This window comes from Myxine glutinosa, chromosome 2 (assembly GCF_964187855.1).
Source record: "Myxine glutinosa chromosome 2, kmMyxGlut1.1, whole genome shotgun sequence".
Taxonomy (NCBI): domain Eukaryota; kingdom Metazoa; phylum Chordata; class Myxini; order Myxiniformes; family Myxinidae; genus Myxine; species Myxine glutinosa.
The window spans coordinates 65,080,020-65,094,685 of NC_136262.1; the positions used below are offsets into that span (position 1 = coordinate 65,080,020).

The window sequence follows — 14,666 nt, forward strand, 5'->3', positions numbered from 1 at the left end:
TTTCACCGTTCAGGAGATTAGCTTTCGCAGACAAACAAACAAAAACTTTCTTTTATAATATTGAGAGATTAACACCGAGAAACTTCCAAGGGGCACACTATAGGTTCACACACCGAAAGATAAATACAGTTTCGACAAAATACAATTGTGAACAATCACTTAACTTTGAAAACGTGGAGACCGTGTACAGCTTCGAAAATCCGTGACCTGTTAAACATGTTCGCAGCAAACTAACGAGAAGCTCGGTGACTCGTTCAATGCCTTTAAAGGTACATGACAGCCCACCCTTACCATGGATTGGCATTGTCACTTTTGTTTCCTCACATGGTACCTAATTATTCCTCTCTTTAGTCTTTTTCGTTAACCACGTGCATACGCGTCCTGCAGTTTTGGGATGGTGCACGATGGCGATGGAAATGTTTGCAAAAAATGGGAAGGCCACATCATGGCGCCGACCCTGACTGGACAAGATGGAGTTTTCTCCTGGTCAGCCTGCAGTCGACAAAGCCTGCTGGATTTTCTCAGGTATGGCCTTCACCCAATTCAATGTTGACATTATATATTGTAACAGTGTAATAGTAATGTATCAGTATAATATAGTGTAATAATGACATTACATAATAATTATAATAGTGTAATAGTAATTGTTTGATTACTACACTCGTTCAAGTGTAGCCTGGTGATTTATTTTAAAAACAATTTTTTTGTGTACTAAGTCGAGGCTCATGTAAAAGCTAACACATAGTACATATGACAAAGGGAGCAAGAGACAAGAGGGGGAGAGAGAGTGAAGCACAACAACAGTAGAGAACAGGGACATCAGGTGTTTACTTAACGATTAAGGTGGCTGGCTTGAGATGTTCGTGTCCTGAGTTTGAACCCCTGTCGTGCCATTGAATTAACACCAGGTAGGTTGACTCAGCCTGTCAACCTTCCGATGTAGGCAAAATGAGTACCAGCTGACTCGTATTGGGGGGCATTGCATCAGCGGCATATCCGCGCCCCCAGCCAAGCAACCACAGGCACTGCACACAAACCACCACCACCACCACTCGTCCGAGTGCACTTAGCAATATTAGGAATCACATACATATATGTACACGAAAATGACAGAATCTTTGCTCCTATTGTCCCTGTTTCCTTGCATTGTAGGGCTATATATTAAACATCGATTCCCTCCACTTCCTCCATTTTTTCCCCTCAATTTTCCCCAATTCCTCTACCCTCTCTTTTCCTCCTATACCATCCCAAATTATCTTCCTTTTCTCAATATGCATTCATAATATGGAGACATCCCCTTACTGGCTGTGGAGTATCCTTCTTCTTCATTCGTATACAGCAGAAGTCGCAGCATCATTTATTTGTAGTAGCATCATTGGTATGTATTTGTAGTATTTATTTGTAGTATTTATTTGTAGTAACAAGTAGTAGCATCATTGGCTGAGGGCATGGCTGTCCCACTGATGCAATGCCTTCTGTTGGTTAGGGTAGGAGTTTGGAATTTAACCATGGTGCCGGCGATAGCTCGCCTACTCTTCGCGAAAGACACCGTGGCATCTTTAACGTCCACCCAAGGGACGTGATGCACATTGATGAATCCCCTTGCCTGTGAAAAGCCGGGATGGCAGTTTATAACTGGATTGGGATTCATACCCAGGCTGTACAGCTTAGCGGCGAGTGTGCGTACCTCTCTCGAGGCCATCCTGTCAGCCCATGGAGTATCCTAATGAATGAATGAATGAATCAATCAATCAATCAATTCGGTTTTATTAGAATAAAAGGAAAAAAAGAAAAAATGTACATGACTGTAGTCCAAGGAGTAATAAAAACTAATAATGTCAAGTTTACAATATAAATAATTTCACATAGTAACAAATACATTATACAGACAGAAAAATAAATCAATTATCTATTTGCATTGGTGAATCAATCAAAACAGAAGAAATTCATTTAAAAGGTTGAAATGCTTCGGTCAATATATTAATGTCAATACTTACATTCAAAATATCTAAATATTTGTATTAAATAGCCTACACTGACTTTAAAATAGTATAATATATAACATTATTCATAATATATAATATAATATATAACATAACAAAGTATAATATATTGGCTTGATCTCTGATCATCAATTTGGTTTCAGACCTGGTCACTCTACTCTGGACATGCTGCTTCTGCTTTCTCAACAATGGATGGAGGTCCTCAACGCCAAACAGGAAATTAGAGCTGTCTCCCTTGACATTTCACGTGCCTTCGATACGGTCTGGCACCCTGCTCTGCTCACCAAACTCTCCTCCTTTGGTATCCATGGAAATCTCCACGCATGGCTGGCGGACTTCCTCTCTGGTCGTAGTCAACGTGTGGCCCTGAATGGGTTTCTCTCATCTCCTCTTCCTGTTCAGGCTGGAGTTCCCCAAGGTAGTGTTCTGGGCCCTGTGCTTTTTCTGGTCTTCATCAATGATCTCTCTGACTCTCTTGAAAATCCTCTCTATCTCTTTGCTGACGACTCTACTCTCTGTCGCTCCATTCCTCATCCCTCAGATCGGCAGTCTGCAGCCTCCTCACTCTCTGCAGACCTGGACAAAATCACAGACTGGTCAAACAAGTGGAACATGTCTTTCAATCCTGACAAATCTCACACTCTTACAATGTCTCTCCGAAAGGACCGACTGGACAACCCTCCCATCTACTTTCTCAACAATCCTCTCCAAGAAGTTCTGTCGCTCAAGCTTTTGGGTCTCACTATCTGCCATGATCTTTCTTGGGAAAACCACATTTCCAAGCTGGCCTCCAAAGCCAGTAGCCGACTGGGCATCCTCCGTCGTGCGAAGTCCTTCCTTGGCACACCTGAGCTCCTCACCACATACAAGGCTTTCATCCGCAGCTCAATGGAATACTGTTCCCCCCTCTGGGCTGGTGCTCCTGCCTCACACCTTGCTCGGCTTCTCGCTGTTGAGGCCAAAGCTTTCAGAATCATTGGAATCTCCTGCGATGTAGTCAACACCGAGGGCCTTTCACTCACTCACCGCAGGCAGGTTGGTGGTCTTTCTGTCTTCTACCGACTCCTCTCCGGCCTTGCTCCCCCAGCTCTCTCTGTGCTCTGTCCCCCCAATATTCCTTCAGGTCGCACAAGATCTGCCTGCAACCCTCTTATGGTTAAACTGCCAAAGTCTAGGCTCTCTGCTCACCTTCACTCTTTCATTCCCCTTTTCTCCCGCCTCTGGAACAAACTCCCCCACTCCCTTCAATCTCACTCCTCCCTCCAGGTCTTTAAAACAGCTGTTCACCACCATCTCTTATCTTCCCCCATCGAAAACCTTGATCTTTTCTACCCCCGGTAATTCACCCCAGAGTCCTTGCAGTGTTCATATGTTTTATTCCTCTCCCACCTCCCCCCAAGTCCTCCCGATGTCCCTGCTCTCAAATGTTGTGTTTGTGTCCTTCCCCCTCTTCCCCTTCTCTTTTGTGTCCTTCCCCCTCTCTCCCCATCTTGTCTGCCGCTCCCCTTGTTTTTTTGTGTTTTGTGTCGGTTTGTCTTTTTGTGTGATTAATGTTAGCTCTTTCACGAGCTCTTTCACGAGCTCTTTCACGCTAGCTCTTTCACGAGCCTCGATGTTGTATACAAAAAAAAAAAAAAAAAAAAAAAAATTACCAAAACTAAATATTCAATCAATTAATCAAAGTATTTCAAATAATGCGTCTTATTTCAATTATGCAGGAAAAATGTATTTACTTTGTGTCAAATAGCATATGCTGTTAATAAAAATTAAAATCTTTCGAGATTATTACAGAAATTCGGAAAATCAACAAAACAAAACAAAAGAAATTAATTTTAAAAGTTTAAATACATTAATCATGCTCCCCTAATTATGCATTTTATTTCAATTATGCAGGAAAAATGTATTTACTTTGTGTCAAATAGCACATGCTGTTAATAAAAATTAAAATCTTTCGAGATTATTACAGAAATTCGGAAAATCAACAAAACAAAACAAAAGAAATTAATTTAAAAAGTTTAAATACATTAATCATGCTCCCCTAATTATGTATTTTATTTCAATAATACAGGAAAAATGTATTTACTTTGTGTCAAATAGCACATGCTGTTAATAAAAATTAAAATCTTTCGAGATTATTACAGAAATTCGGAAAATCAACAAAACAAAACAAAAGAAATTAATTTTAAAAGTTTAAATACATTAATCATGCTCCCCTAATTATGCATTTTATTTCAATTATGCAGGAAAAATGTATTTACTTTGTGTCAAATAGCACATGCTGTTAATAAAAATTAAAATCTTTCGAGATTATTACAGAAATTCGGAAAATCAACAAAACAAAACAAAAGAAATTAATTTAAAAAGTTTAAATACATTCATCATGCTCCCCTATTTATGTATTTATTTCAATTATGCAGGAAAAATGTATTTACTTTGTGTCAAATAGCACATGCTGTTAATAAAAATTAAAATCTTTCGAGATTATTACAGAAATTTGGAAAATCAACAAAACAAAACAAAAGAAATTAATTTTAAAAGTTTAAATACATTAATCATGCTCCCCTGATTATGCATTTTATTTCAATTATGCAGGAAAAATGTATTTACTTTGTGTCAAATAGCACATGCTGTTAATAAAAATTAAAATCTTTCGAGATTATTACAGAAATTCGGAAAATCAACAAAACAAAACAAAAGAAATTAATTTTAAAAGTTTAAATACATTAATCATGCTCCCCTGATTATGCATTTTATTTCAATTATGCAGGAAAAATGTATTTACTTTGTGTCAAATAGCACATGCTGTTAATAAAAATTAAAATCTTTCGAGATTATTACAGAAATTCGGAAAATCAACAAAACAAAACAAAAGAAATTAATTTTAAAAGTTTAAATACATTCATCATGCTCCCCTGATTATGCATTTTATTTCAATTATGCAGGAAAAATGTATTTACTTTGTGTCAAATAGCACATGCTGTTAATAAAAATTAAAATCTTTCGAGATTATTACAGAAATTCGGAAAATCAACAAAACAAAACAAAATAAATTAATTTTAAAAGTTTAAATACATTCATCATGCTCCCCTATTTATGTATTTATTTCAATTATGCAGGAAAAATGTATTTACTTTGTGTCAAATTCCACATGCTGTTAATAAAAATTAAAATCTTTCGAGATTATTACAGAAATTCGGAAAATCAACAAAACAAAACAAAATAAATTAATTTTAAAAGTTTAAATACATTCATCATGCTCCCCTAATTATGCATTTTATTTCAATTATGCAGGAAAAATGTATTTACTTTGTGTCAAATTCCACATGCTGTTAATAAAAATTAAAATCTTTCGAGATTATTACAGAAATTCGGAAAATCAACAAAACAAAACAAAAGAAATTAATTTTAAAAGTTTAAATACATTAATCATGCTCCCCTAATTATGCATTTTATTTCAATTATGCAGGAAAAATGTATTTACTTTGTGTCAAATTCCACATGCTAGTAATAAAAGTTGAAATCTTTCGAAATTATTGAAGAAATGCAGAAAATCAAAACAAACAGAAAATAATTCATTTAAAAGATTAAAATACATCAATCATGTTTCGACTGGACGTTTAACAGTTTCACTAGAGCAGGGACACTACGGGTAGCATCCCAAACAGGAATGGTGAATTTGTAAAATATGTCTCATTAACATTCAACGGATACATTTTAAGTGAATTTAGCTGGTGGTGTAAGTTTATTTAAAAATCCATTTTCCTAAAGAATGATTTAACAGCTATAACCACATTATAGTAATGGTATATACCTGCATGAACCACCCCCATATTTCTTGGCATCAGGCTTGAAATGCACAGCCAGACTTGTGTCACACTGCAAGAACAAAACCCGACGGAGGAAATAAAATGGCCAATGAAAACCATACTCGGTTATTTCTTTCCTTGCACGTGGGCTGATTGGCTAAGTGGACTTGAGGTCTGCCAGTAAATAAGTAGAAAATACAAAACGAATTAAGATGCTTTGTAATCTATCAAGTTTGACAGCATTAAACACCACGTGAACCAGCGTTTGCGTGGGTACTGTGTGCAACTCAGGATTTTGTTTTGTGAGAATAAAATGGCGTGAGAACAAAATCTCTCTCTCTTCTCTCTTTCCACTCCCTCATCCCCTTCTCTCTCTCCCTCCTCCTCTCTCCCTATCTCTCTCCGTCTACCTGAAGACCTTTTAAGGCCATTTCTGTGCTGCCAAAACAGTCTCATGGCAAGGTTGAAAGACCTGATGGAAGCACGAGATTTCATGTTGGCTTCATTGGTATGATACCAGGAGCCAAAGAGCACAACGATAGTCTCAAGTCATGTGACTGCGAGGCCCATGAGATTTTTTTCTCCAGATTAAACACCATGGTTTTACAGATTAATTTATCACAATGTCAATGGAATCTCCCATGATGAAGCGAACTCCGAGGGCGTTTCACTCACTCACCGCAGGCAGGTTGGTGGTCTTTCTGTCATCTACCGACTCCTCTCCGGCCTTGCTCCCCCAGCTCTCTCTGTGCTCTGTCCCCCAAATATTCCTACAAGTCGCACAAGATCTGCCAGCCACCCTCTAATGGTTAAACTGCCAAAATCTAGGCTCTCTGCTCACCCTCACCCTTTCATTCCTCTTTTTCCCCACCTCTGAAACAAACTCCCTCACTCTCTTCAATCCCATTCCTCCCTCCAGGTCTTTAAAACGGCTATTCACCACCATCTCTTATCTTCCCCCATCCAAAACCTTGATCTTTTCTACCCCCGTTTATTCACCCCAGATTCACTTTTCTGAAATACCGACTTCTTTCCTGGAAGTCCTGGCTGTGTCCATGTGTTTTTTTTTACCTCCCAACCCCCCACCCCCCTTCCCACGCCTCCTCCCCCCAAGCTCTCTCCCTCCCACAGATCTCCTGTTGTCCCTGTTCTCTGCTGTTGTACTTGTGTGCTTCCCTCTCTCTCTCCCCATCTTGTCTCCCGCTCCCTTTATTGTATGTTTTGTGTGTCCGTTTGTTTTTTTTGTGATTGATGTTGGCTCTTACACGAGCCTCGATCTTGTATACCAAAAAAATAATAATAATAAATCTTAATGACAAACAATGGTGCCGCCATGAAGAAGAAAGTCTAACATTGTTTCATATTTGTTAACATTATTTTCATAGAACACCTTACCGCGCACAGTCTTGAGAAACAAGGACATGAGTGGGTTGAAAAGCGGCAACTATGGTTGGTCGTGATGACGTTAAATGCCTTAATATTTTGTCCAAGAATTGCTAAACAGAAGGGTTTCGAAAGTGCCAAAAAGGTGAGATGTGTTCGACAGTGTTCAAGTATATAATTCAATTGAAATAAGGTGAGGATTTTAAGGGCTGTGGAATTTTATCGGAAGTTTACCGCCGTTGATGCAGCGTCTTTTACACCACCTTATTTGACATGTTACATTAGTTCTTTGTTCCTGTTTGTTCCTATTTGTATCCTTTATGATGCCCCTAAAAACAGTAAGTTTCCTGTTTGGAATGATTTTCAATTATGTTTCACTGCTAAGCAGACAGACAGAGTACAAATATTATCTCACTCCTCTCTGCACATGTGTGATCGGGACAAATTTATCAGGACAAATTCAGAGACAAACTATGTTTAAACTACAGGTTCGTGTTGCGATTCATGTTCAAAATTTAACGTAAAATTTAAATAAGTTGTTCCTCGATCATAAACTGACATTTCTAGATGGACAGTCAGACAGACAGACAGACAGAAGTGAACCAATCGCTTAACCCTTCTTTTTGCTTCATGTGTGCAGGGTAATTAAGCAAAGTATGTATCTGTTTGCAAGCGTTGTCCATAACCGTTTGGATATGGTGCACAGACCTTTTGGGGGTGAAACTGTATTTCACAGACCTAATGTAGATTTCCAAGCTCCCCAAATCTCATATTCTATCCATTCTATCCGATTCAGCAGTCTCTTTGTATTTATTATCTATTCCTGTGATCTTTAGGCAGATTTTTAGTCTGCAATTCCAGGAAATGACAGCCCTTTCAGTATATGTATTTGAAGTGTGCTGCGTCGATGATAATGATGTATATTGGTACTCTCCTGTCCTCATATTATTATTATTATTATTATTTTTGTATACAAGATCGAGGCTCGTGAAAGAGCTAAGTATATGGTAATATGGTGCAGAATGATAGTGAACTTTCATTAAGTGAACATTTAGTGAACTTTCCTCTTTTATAATGGTGAAAATAAATATCCACAAAACACACTTGTGCAAAATTATTTTGTAAACATAATTAAAAACATTAAAAATTAACTATGTTATACCATAAACACACTTGTACAAAAAAAGCTTGATAAGTATCCAACATATCTTCCTTTTTCATGCAACGGTAATGAACAGGTAATAAAGTAGTATAATATTACGTTCAAATTATTTGCGTTTTACTAATGTCCGCTCCCTTTGCTTGCCATTTAAAAACAATATATATATATATATATATATATATATGTTTATGTATATATATATATGTTTATGTATATATATATATGTTTATGTATATATATATATATATATATATATATATATATATATATTATTATATATATATATATATATATATCTATATATATATATGTGTGGGAGACGATGGAGGCCTGGGGGCACATATACTGAAAGTCACTCTAGAAGGGCAGGCGTATGTAAGGACTGACACAATAATGGTAGGAAAGCTTAAAATCATACATACGATTTGACACAAGGTGATGGTGAGCTGACACTGTAAGTAACCAAAGCGGGAGGGGCAGGACTCTGGAGAGAAGCTTCATGATGGATCCGCAGATGAGAGGAAAGGGGAGCGGGCGGAGCATTTTTGGTGAGCTGTCAGTCTGTAGGCACACAAGGAGTAAACAAGGACTGAGTTTGACCGAGTGGGGCTGGAGTGGATCCAGTGAATAAAAGCCAGTTATTTGTAAAGTTTACTGTTGCTTTGTGCAATTTGTGTTATATATTCCTGGAATTATTTTTCTTATGACTTTCTTTTGCTATTTAAGATGACTTGAGAGCATTCCAGAATTGCATCAAGTTTTAAAGTTTGGCTCCCGATTAGTTGCTCGTGGTCTTGTTTCTGCACTGTGAAACAGTTAGCTTCATGTGTTTCCCCACAGCTCGCCACAAGCGCTGTGTTTGGCTGATGTACCCAAGCGCCTCGGGGAGCTGAGCCTTCCCAGCCGCCTGCCCGGGGAAATGTATGACGCTGACACACAATGCCGATGGCAGTTTGGTCACAAAGCCATGCTTTGCACGTTTGACATCAAGAAGGTGAACTTTTGTCTGAGTGCATGAGAGAGTGAGAACATTGTGGAAGAGTGTCTATTGGTTAACCAGAGCCACAGTGGCTGCCTCTGCATTGCCATCGTTCATAAACTTTGGAATTTATGTTGGGCATTTAAAAGGGGTACAGCAGTCTTGTTGTCCCCCGTCGCACCGCGGAGCGAAAGGGGGACTATGGTTTTCCCCTCCGTCCGTGTGTGCGTCCGTCCGTGCGTGCGTGCGGAAGTGCGTGCGTGCGTGCGTAAGCGAAGGACCGAATTATAATTTGGTGTGTGGGTGCAACTAGGCATGTGGAAGAACCCTATTCAAAATTAGGTCGCCACGTCAAAATCCAAGATGGCCGCCGCCATGTATGTCTGAACCTTGTGAGCGGAATATCTTGAAAAATAAATGAACTACTAACTTCTAATCTGGTGTGTGGGTGTATCTAGGCATAAGGAAGAACGCTATTGAAAATTGGGTCAAAATCCAAGATGGCCGCGTTGCGTCTTCCACTTTGTCAACTCACATCACTTCACCGATGGGGGACGTAGGCGTAACGCTTGTCTTCCTTGCAATAGCAACAACTTCACTAACAGCTACTGGGATGGCTTAATGACTGTTGTAAGCACGGTTATCTTGCATGGGAGAGGCAGATCAACACATGAACCCTTTTTGGGGTTCAATAGTCCGGTGTGGAATATTCACTATTCATTTTGGGGTTAGTTTGGCCTTATGACTTAAAAATGAGCAAAATGATCGAATAAAGTCATCCCAGCTATGTGACAATGTAGGCTATAGTACTGACTACTGAGCAAGGTCATTTTTGTAGACCAGTCTCATCAATGCAGGTATGTCAAAGGAACAAGAATTTTATTCCCCTCATGTAAGTGCTTCACAAGAGCAGTCTTGTGTGCACGCTCCGTCGGATTCCTGGATTTGCTACTGCACCTGTTTCTCTCTTTGCCATTCCATGATGCCAACCACCTCACTCACACCCTGTTTCCAGGATATTTGCAAGGCGCTTTGGTGCCATAAAGGCGGGAGGCGCTGCGAGACAAAATTCATGCCAGCTGCTGAGGGAACAGTCTGCGGCCAGGACAAGGTACTGGAGAAACCCATGATCGGTTAGACAAAGGTTCTTTCATGGCGTCGAGCCTAAACCTTGAGCTACCCCACAGAGAGCAAATTGAGAGGAAAGATTCACAGTAAAAATAAGAACCTGTGGGTGGGGAACCCTAGACTGCTAGCCTGTCCTACCCCTCTGTCTCCTCCTCCAACCTCCATGTCCTCTCTTACTTTCCAAGATTTATAGTTTTGCCATGTTTTCCTTTGTTGTTTTTTTCGGTTGGAGCCATGCGCACTTCTGGCACCATTATTATATGCTCATGCTTTCACTTTTTTCACAATTTGTGTGAATTTTTATGTTTGTAAGTAAAAGCAAGCTTTGGCTGAAAGCAGAAGTCTCCACTGGAATTTTGACTGTGTGCACGAGGTAGATTCCACATGTCCCTGAATCATATTGAAAACTATTAACAAAATAATACAAGTGCAGATAAACCAGGCCCATTGCAGAAAACCCTTACACATAAGTAGTAAACTTCTATTTAATTGCATTTATCATCATCAAACACCATAATCCTACTTTTGTGTTCTTGTTCTGTAGTGGTGTCGACGAGGGAGATGTGTGAAACTTGGCGACAAGGGGCCAAAGCCAGTAAATGGACGCTGGTCGTTGTGGACTGCCTGGTCACCATGCTCTTACTCGTGTGGTGGAGGCGTCAGGAGGAAAGAGAGACACTGCACCAATCCCAGGCAAGACTTTCAGTTCCAAGGCGTGATTGTAGATGAGGCCTGTACCAAGCAATTGATCCCAAAGGTTTGATTGCGAAGGGAGATGCATTTGCATTGGAATGAAAGTGATATGGAGTACAGACCTCCAGTTTCGGGCTTCACTTACTAACTAACCCATTATTTTTGCTTTGTTCAAATATTGCGGACTCTCAATAGAAGGATTGGTCTTATAGAGGAATTTCACTGATATAATAGTAAAAAAAAGAAGCTATTATTTATATATTTTTTATTTTATTCAATCTATTTTTGCTGTCATTTAATATGAATTCCTCTCAAAGACTATTTAAAATGTCTGACTGTTAACCTAGAGGAGATTCCATTGCAGAAGGAAATTTTATGTCGTGCAAATATTGTCCTTAGCTATTTTTTAAGATGACAAGGTATATTCCTATTAATTGGTATATTCATATATATATATATATATATATATATATATATATATATATATATATATATATATATATATATATATATATATATATATACCTGTCCAACTTTATTCTGTTTGATCCTTTCAACATAAAGCGGAAAATCATTTGAAGATCAAAAATTATTATATCAGTACATTTTGAGAAGCAACAACGGTGAATGTAAAACTTTATTTCCAGGAAATTATTTAATTCAACCATGAAATTTCAAAAGTGTAAATGGTCTTATCTCTATAAATCCATATATACTGTGTGTGTATGTTCTGTATACTGTGTGTATACTGTGTATACTGTGTATGTGTGTGTGTGTATACTGTGTGTGTACTGTGTGTGTGTGTGTGTGTATACTGTGTGTGTGTGTATGTGTGTGTGTGTGTGTGTATGTATGTGTATGTGTGTGTGTGTGTACATGTTTATATATATACAGGTATATATATATACTAGCAGAAGTACCCGGCATTGCCGGGCGGGGGAGGGGAGGGGGAGGGGGAAGAGGAGGGGAGGGGAACGGGGGGGGGGGGGGGAGGGAGCGAGCCCCTTGGCAAAGTGAGCGATTTTTTTTTTCATAGCGTTCATAGCGTCATAGCGTTCATAGCGTTTCATAGCGTCATAGCGTTTCATAGCGTCATAGCGATTTTTTTTTTCATAGCGTCATAGCGTCATAGCGGTCATAGCGTCATATCGTTCATAGCGTTCATAGCGTCATAGCGTTCATAGCGTTTCATAGCGTCATAGCGATTTTTTTTTTCATAGCGTTCATAGCGTCATAGCGTTCATAGCATCATATCGTTCATAGCGTCATAGCGTTCATAGCGTCATAGCGTCATCACGTGATCGCTCTGAGCGAATCAGCGCCCACCTGCTCTGATTCCGTTGATTCCGTGCGCTGAAATGCGCTGAGGTAAATATGAATAAAAAATATGGATCGTCAAATATTTTGAGTTCGGCCATGTTCGTCCCAGGCTCAATGGCCATGTCTATGCCAAATATCAAGCACGTAAGCCTCTCCGTTTAGGAGTCTATCGGTAACATTACACACACACACACACACACACACACACACAAACTGTGTTATATATATATATATATATATATATATATATATATATATATATATATATATGTTGGAACCCATCTGTGGATCGGTCCCATCGGCCGATGGGTCTGACCCGTTTGCGGATCCGCAGATGGGTCGCCCATCGCCGATGGGCGACCCATCTGTGGATGCACGAGAAATGACAATGCAGACCCATCGGCCGATGGGTCTGCGCCATCTGCGGATGTGTTGTTCACCTTGAAGGAATGTGTTGACAGAATGGTGCTCTTCAATCAGGTACACAGTCATTGGAATTACATGTGGTAGGAATTTAACAGAGATGATTTTTACATGTGGTAGGTATATCAATTTATATAATTGACAATGCCCCGATTACGAAGCCACACCTTCATCTTTAGCTTTGGGGTGATTAAGGCATGCCAGGAATTGCTATATAAACAATGGAGAGCTGAGTCTGCCAGTGCCACCAGCGAAGTAGACCAGCGTTTTTAAATGGAGCGACATTATCTTATTTTTATCTTATCGACAAACGGTTATCGACAAACCACATGTCACGGACTGCTTTATAAACATTTATGACATCAATTGCTTATTTTTAGGTTCAAATAAACATACTCATCCACCATTGATGCATACACATTCCTTCAAGGTGAACAACACATCCGCAGATGGCGCAGACCCATCGGCCGATGGGTCTGCATTGTCATTTCTCGTGCATCCACAGATGGGTCGCCCATCGGCCGATGGGACCGATCCACAGATGGGTTCCAACATATACGTATATATATATATATATATATATATATATATATATATATATATATATATATATATATATATATATATATATATATGTGTGTGTATATATACACGAGACACACACACACACACACAAATCAAATCGCCTAACTTGGCGAGGCAGACAGGCACAGATCGAGTCCCGTCACAGTTAGCCCCAAATATCATCTGCCCTGCCGATCACCAGTTAGGAGATTTGCAGTCAGGAATTATAAATTAAACGTAATGAGCACACTGACCCTAAATGTGAAATGACACTGATGTCAGGTACATAAATTACATGTAATTAATTGTAATTACAAATTACAAAATTTAAATTACATGTAATTTATGTGCACCACGGCAGTGTCATTTCACGTCTAGGCTTTGTGTGCTCCCTTATATATATATATATATATGTATATACATATGTACACACACAGTATACAGTATATACATATATAATGAATAGCCACCGTTTCGGGCGTAATCCTTATTCTAAAGGCTCATTTCCTTGGAACATATATGTGCTGAAGGGGGTATTAAAGTGTTACACCTGAAATGGTGGCTGTTTGCTTCCTGTTCTTTTGGTGGTTTATTCTACCGTGATTCTTTCTCTTTTTAAAGGTATTTCACCGACGCAGACTATCCCTTAAAATATGTTTAAAATATATATTATATATATATAATTATATATATTATATATATATATATATGTATATATATACGTATATATAAATATATATATATATATATATAAAACACAGTTTGTGTGTGCGTGTGTGTGTGTGTGTGTGTGTGTGTGTGTGTATGTAATGTTACCGATAGACTCCTAAACGGAGAGGCTCACGTACTTGATATTTGGCACAGACATGGCCATTGAGCCTGGGACGAACATGGCTGACCTAAAAATTTATTTCATAATATGCTTTTACCATATTTTTATCTCAGCGCGAAATATTATGACCGGAATCTGACCGGTCGCAGAGCAGCGCGCTGATTCGCTCAGAGCGATCACGTGATGTTCCCTGCCGCCATTAACTCAGTTACGCGTTCGCACATATTTCAGAGCGAAAAGCAATTGCCTTTTTTCACATTTAAGCGACGAACATTGCCATTCACACCACATAGGTTTTTTTCCCTTTCATCTTTAGATTCATATTTTTTGCCATAACGTAGCGCATTATGGCTCTCTCGAGCTCGAGTTAGCC

The 14,666-nt window shown here is 38.9% G+C and overlaps 1 protein-coding gene across 1 annotated transcript in view; it reads left to right on the forward strand.

The window, feature by feature from the left end:
- LOC137421723 (A disintegrin and metalloproteinase with thrombospondin motifs 18) overlaps positions 1-14,666 on the forward strand; it is a 165,391-nt gene that overhangs the window by 63,383 nt on the left and 87,342 nt on the right. The window contains exons 9-12 of the mRNA XM_068108046.2: positions 388-525; positions 9,195-9,348; positions 10,349-10,444; positions 11,006-11,154. Coding sequence (XP_067964147.2) covers positions 388-525; positions 9,195-9,348; positions 10,349-10,444; positions 11,006-11,154 — 537 coding nt within the window. The remainder of the gene's footprint in view (positions 1-387; positions 526-9,194; positions 9,349-10,348; positions 10,445-11,005; positions 11,155-14,666) is intronic.